Source organism: Hippoglossus stenolepis, chromosome 11, assembly GCF_022539355.2.
Source record: "Hippoglossus stenolepis isolate QCI-W04-F060 chromosome 11, HSTE1.2, whole genome shotgun sequence".
NCBI lineage: Eukaryota > Metazoa > Chordata > Actinopteri > Pleuronectiformes > Pleuronectidae > Hippoglossus > Hippoglossus stenolepis.
In genome coordinates, this window is record NC_061493.1 from 9,463,423 (window position 1) to 9,469,407 (window position 5,985).

Sequence of the window (5,985 nt, forward strand, 5' to 3'; positions counted from 1 at the left end):
GAATATACGTGTTTTTTTTTGGTTTACTCAATAGAATAGATTATATAAGACATCCTGATCCACACTCCAACCGCCAATAAAACACAAAAGAAGAAGAAGAAGAAGAAGAAGAAGAAGAAGAAGAAGAAGAAGAAGAAGAAGAAGAAGAAGAAAGAGGCAGGTTTGAGATCACATGATACCACGTGACTTGTGCTGCAGTCACCGCGAGACTCTGACGTCACTTTTAGCGCGGAGTTTGTTGTAGGCGGAAAAGCTTCAGTGTTGAAGTCTCCTTGTTGAAGTCTGTTTGTTGAAGTCTCCTTGTTGAGTTGTTTTACGGAGTCAGTTCCACTTGGTGACTGTTTCACGGCTGGAACATTGACTTGACACGACATTGCGCTTCTATAACATGCTCCTCTGAGAAACTACGAGCAACTGAAGCGGTGAGTTCCTGTTGGTTTCCACACGGACTGTACTCGGCTAGCTTGACAGATGGTAGCTAGCAACATGCTAGCTCAGTTGTATTGACAACACAAACAGCGCGTAGCTAGTTTAGCATCAGCTGTATTTACATTTGAATCTGCCTGACAGTTCAACCAGATAGTTTGCTAATAAATAACCACAGGTTTTATGAAGTGGATGCAGTTCTTCAGAGTTTGCTTTACCTCTTAAAGCTAGTGTGACAGGGGCAGTCTAATCCAGTTGTTCTTCAATGAGGGGGTCCATGAAAAGTTTCCAGATTAATAAATACATTAAAAGTGTTCTGATACATGTGTGTTGACTCGGTGGAAATGTTTTTAATCTCTCTAAGACATTCTTCATGTGTTGCTCTTTCACATCACTTTGAAGAAATGAGGGAGAATGCGTTATGTTATATTATTAGTACACGATGGGCTCCTTGGAAGTATTTCTTGTCCCATAGAAAGTCCTTTGCTGAGGAAAAATTGAGAATCTCTAATCTAACCGTATGGTAACAATGAAAAACATTTCCAGCCCATTCAAGCTTCTGTCCATGTCTTTCAGATGGAGCTGTCTCCTGTGTGCACTGAAGGCCTCAGCACAGACGGATCTATCATCAAGTCTGACAGAGCTCAGAGGAAAAGCAAAGTCCCAAGTGAGATTGACGCTTTATGACATAACTGTGATATGAACGAAAAAAGATTATGTGCATTTGATTGTAGATACTCCAGTATATTAACATTTTGGCTAATATCAGTTTGAAAAGCAATATTGTTGGTCCAAGATGATTATATCTACTGCCAGTATTTGTCAAGCTGCCACTTTGTTCAGATGTTACAGTCAAAATATAAAAATATAACCCTTTTCTTAAAATAAGACCTATTACAAAGGTATCCATGTAACGTTTGCCCTTGTACACCAACACACACTGTTCATGACTTATCTGAAACTTGTGAATGTATGAATGTAAACATTTTGTGTTATTTTTCCAGGAGATGTGGAGGTGGACATTGAGTTCCTCTATAAAGCCGTTCCTCAGCTGGCCAAGGTTTTCCGCATCGTAGACAAAATTGGAGAAGGTACATGCTCTAGATAACCGTATCTATGCTCTTGGAATGTATATACTGTCTGCTGAATACAAACTTGTGTTAGAGATTCATAGTCAGTTGTTAAGCCCACTGGATTTATTTCTCATGACGTGTGTATATCTGTGCACCAGGAACCTTCAGCTCCGTGTACCTGGGTGAGGCTCAGATGCGTGACGGAAGGAAAGAGAGGTTTGCTCTGAAGCACCTCATTCCAACCAGCCATCCTACACGCATTGCTGCTGAGCTTCAGTGTCTCACGGTTGCTGGGTGAGTCTGAATTGATGATTTGTACTCTGAACAAGGACTGGTGATTAGAATCAATAACAAAACAGAAAAACATATCTCCACTACAACTTTCCTTAAAGCCATAGCAATTTGGTGTGTGGTTTGGTTTCCTCATTTATCTAGCGTTGCGTGATTTAGCAGAACCTAAGCATGTTAATATATGTAATTGCTGGTTCGGTCGGATGCAGCAGAAAGAGCACTGATTTGAATATAGGGGTTTGCAATCATCCGTGTTTTATGGGGGAATTTTTGAAGTAACAGGTAAAGATTCACCTCATCACTTGTAGAGAAGTCTCAGAAATAGCCTCTGTAATCTCACTGTCCCTTTTTCTGTTTTCAGAGGCAAAGAGAATGTGATGGGGGCGTCTTACTGCTTCAGGAAGGAGGACCATGTTGTGATTGTCATGCCGTATATGGAGCATCAAGCTATTGTGGTATATATATTTGTTTTGAGCATATGGCGACTACTTTTCAGCGATATACTGATTCTTGCATGGGAACAATCTGTAGTATATCTACCAAACTTTAATCAGGTATTATTCGTGTTAGTTCTTGTCTTGTAGATTCAAACTTTTGATCCAATCCCAATGTATTTATCAGGACATCATCAGCTCACTGACCTTCGAAGAGGTTCGTCTGTACATCTATCACCTGTTGAAATCCCTGAAACACATCCACCAGTTTGGAATCATTCACCGAGACATCAAACCAAACAACTTCCTCTACAACAGGAACAGCAAAATGTGAGTAGTTGCACTTCTCTATGTAATTAATGGAAGTGCTGATGATTCTACAAGCGACTGTGTCTATTTTAGCTACTTATTTGGCATTTCATCCATTAATGTGGACATTTTTGAGTTCCCTGGTTAGTTGGGATGTGGGATGGAATGTATGGGGGTTCCAGGGTCAGCTGTCTTGCAGTACAGACACAGCACATGAAACACTCATATGAAATGTGTATTTGTGTGTGTAGGTATGCTCTGGTGGACTTTGGCCTGGCTCAGGGAACAGCGGACACACAGATTGAGCTGTTGAAGGTGGTGAGGCAGAGGCCAACACAAAAAGGTGGAGGGTCCACGGGGAAACAAGACACCACACAGCGGAGCAAAGCACAATCCAGACTCCATCCAAAAAGCACAGCAAACACCACAGCCTCAACCTCACTACCTGTGCCCCCAAGGCAATCCACGGCCCTGCCACCTTCCTCCTCCTCTTCTTCAACTACCACTACCACACCTTCCTCAGCCTCTCGGAGAGCACTTGTTAAAAAAGCACGTTCTGTCACCACCACCGTCACCACCTCCACACCTCGCACAAAGCACACAAAGGTGCACATTTACTGGTCTCTTCTCTGAGTCGTTTCTTTGTTCTCTAAGGGGATACTTGTTCTGTATGTTTGTATGATCAAAATTAACTGGGTATTGGGCTGAGGAATTTCCTGGATAGAAGTACTTGTTTGTGATCCGTTTCTGCACTGATGTGTTAGTTTTTGCTAAACTCTGGCATCCGTGTTTGTTTTTCTCCAGGATTTGACAAGACTGAGCAAAGTGCCACGGCCGGTTTTTGGGGAGAAGAACCTCAACAGCTGCCTTCCAGCTTCCTCCTCCACCAAACAGGCTGCCATTATGACAGAGGTAAGCAAGATGCAAATAAAATGTTTTACATCTTTTCAGTAACGGCTGATGGAAGTGGACAGATCACAGCAAACACGACAGTACTCATTCAACATTTCTCTGACATGCATTTAAAAATGAAAACGTTTTTAGTAATTTAGCCCAAACAAGTGTCTATTACATATCACATATCAGTTTTAAGATCAACATTTATTCATAGGTGCTGCTTTTCTCATTTTAGTCATGTTTTTTTCCTCTATAAAATCTCACTTTCCATTTTTGTTTTTGTTTAGCTGGTAAAACCCATCAAAACAGAGGACCCTGCCAGCAGGAGGTACTCCTCAGCCATCCGTGGGCCCCTGGCTGTCAGGAGCCAGACCCAGAAGCCTCAGAGGACTTTACAGCAGGGCCTCACCTGTAACTGCTACCTGACCGACCGCGTCTGCAACATCTGCCTGTCCAGGTAACAACAAACATATCAAAACACTGAAGCACTCTTTATTTAAGATAGAACAGCAATAGAGCTCAACCTCAGGCCCTCCTTTCACCACTGGTCATATTTAGGTCCGCAATTTAAATGATGTAGCATCTATGTTCAACTTCAAGTTTCATTGTCAGCTATAAAGGAGCCATCAGGAATCTATAAAATGAAATTCTCAAAACTTCAAAACCTTATAAATCCTTGTTCTGACCATAAATGTCTCTTTAATGTCCCTGTTGTGACTGAAGGAAGCAGCAGGTGGCAGCCAGGGCTGGAACTCCAGGCTTCAGGGCACCAGAAGTCCTCACAAAGTGTCCCAACCAAGGGACAGGTCGGTATCACAAACCATTATTGATATATGTAAACTCAACTTTTCTCGTGCCCCCATTCATACTCCTACTACTATTTTTTTTCCCCTAACAAGGGAGGAATTTGACTCTCACTAATATTTATAGTCACACCCTCTCCTGTCTTTTTATCCATTATGCATTGTAGCCATAGACGTGTGGTCAGCTGGTGTGATTCTGCTCTCGCTGCTCAGTGGCCGTTACCCGTTCTTCAAAGCCAGCGATGACCTGATTGCTCTCACTCAGATTATGACCATACGAGGCTCCAGGGAGACCGTACAGGCTGCCAAGTCGTTTGGTGAGTATTAGAAACAGAGGCCTCTGCTTCTATATTGTGAATTATCCAGTAGCATCATTTATCACCATAGTTAAGTTAACAATTCAGCTGTACTGTGTTGATTATAAACTTGTCTTGGTTTGAACAGGTAAGGCGGTGGTGTGCAGTAAGGAGCTACCAAGGCAGGATCTCAGAACCCTGTGTGAGACGCTGAGAGGACGAAGACCATCACCTGGTGATGAAGTCACACCCCTCAATGGAGCAAGTAAAGACGCTGCTCACCATCCAAAGACCCCAGATGATACACCTACATATCGTCCCACTGAGGGAACATTGAAGCAACATGAAAGTGGAGTAGGTCAAACTCTCCCAAACCATCCTGAGCACTCAGGCAGCAAAGACGCCTCCCCCCTCCTTGATAAACAGACGTCAGAGGTGGAGAGCAGTGAGCGAGGCTGGGACAGAGTCCCCGACGAAGCCTACAACTTGCTGGACCGGCTGATGGATCTGAACCCCACCACCAGGATCACAGCTGCACAGGCACTGCAGCACCCGCTGTTCAAAGACTTGTGACGGAACCTGAAACGGGACTTCAGCATATGAGTCAGATGTAGAAAAGAGTGAAATCGACTGGAACAAAGTTCAAATCCTTTTGTGGAGACATTATCTTAACAAAATGAGATGTGGTTAATCTGTTTCTGTGTGTGTCTCCACACAGATTAAATATTAATGCTGGTTTGACGTTGGGGGTCACAGGCCTGTATTTAAGAGTTAGCATGAGTTATATTCATGGCAGCTACTGTGTAGACGAGGGAATTGTGAGGATTCAGTATTGACTGGAGGAAATACATTAGCTGTTGTGTGAATGGACGAACAATTTTAAATTTAGAGAACGGATATCTAATATTCTTTGTCTCTTGTCTTGTAAAGGGAATTGTCAGTATGTTGTTTACTCTTGTTACTGCCTAAGACCACTGTATGAGCTGAGTGTTCCTTAGGTATGAATGTGTCTTAATTTGAAGGTGTTCAGTGTCCATCAGTATTTTATATATGAATGATGTTTATTTATACCACTGAACACTGTAGTCTGCCTCATTGTACTTTTTAAATAAAGACAAACAAAGTGATTGTCATTTGGAGATTTGTCTATTACAAATTTCAAATGGCAGTAAACCAATGAAATAGAATACACACATACATGGAAATTGTCAATAGCAACAAAGTTTGCAAAACCCCTAAAAACGGATATATTAATTAGGAGAGTCGTTACTTGTTAAGATGTATAGCACTTCTGTTTACTTAGAACTTTGCAGTTGTTACGAAGTAAATTTAATTAATGACCAACTAAATATCAATGTTAACACTTTATGCCAAATTGAGCTGGAGCTGCCATCTCCAGAATTACAGCAAATCACAACTTTAGAGTTTTTTACCGTAGAAAATGTTGCCCTTAGAA

General features: G+C 42.0%; 1 protein-coding gene across 1 annotated transcript; it reads left to right on the forward strand.

The window, feature by feature from the left end:
* The first annotated feature begins 226 nt into the window (after positions 1–226).
* On the forward strand, positions 227–5,662 carry cdc7 (cell division cycle 7 homolog (S. cerevisiae)). The gene is made up of 12 exons (XM_035169203.2): positions 227–422; positions 1,003–1,093; positions 1,431–1,517; positions 1,658–1,793; positions 2,152–2,245; positions 2,412–2,554; positions 2,785–3,139; positions 3,338–3,445; positions 3,718–3,887; positions 4,154–4,236; positions 4,401–4,550; positions 4,678–5,662. Exons 2-12 carry the CDS (start codon positions 1,003–1,005, stop codon positions 5,100–5,102), a joined length of 1,842 nt encoding a protein of 613 aa, XP_035025094.2. The 5' UTR covers positions 227–422; the 3' UTR covers positions 5,103–5,662.
* Positions 5,663–5,985: the final 323 nt, after the last annotated feature.

Coding starts and splice junctions, on each gene's coding strand:
- cdc7 (XM_035169203.2), top strand. CDS start 1,003: ATGGAGCTGTCTCCTGTGTGCACTGAAGGCCTCAGCACAGACGGATCT. Junction 1,518..1,657: donor CGTAGACAAAATTGGAGAAG/GTACATGCTCTA, acceptor TCTGTGCACCAG/GAACCTTCAGCTCCGTGTAC. Junction 2,555..2,784: donor TACAACAGGAACAGCAAAAT/GTGAGTAGTTGC, acceptor TTGTGTGTGTAG/GTATGCTCTGGTGGACTTTG.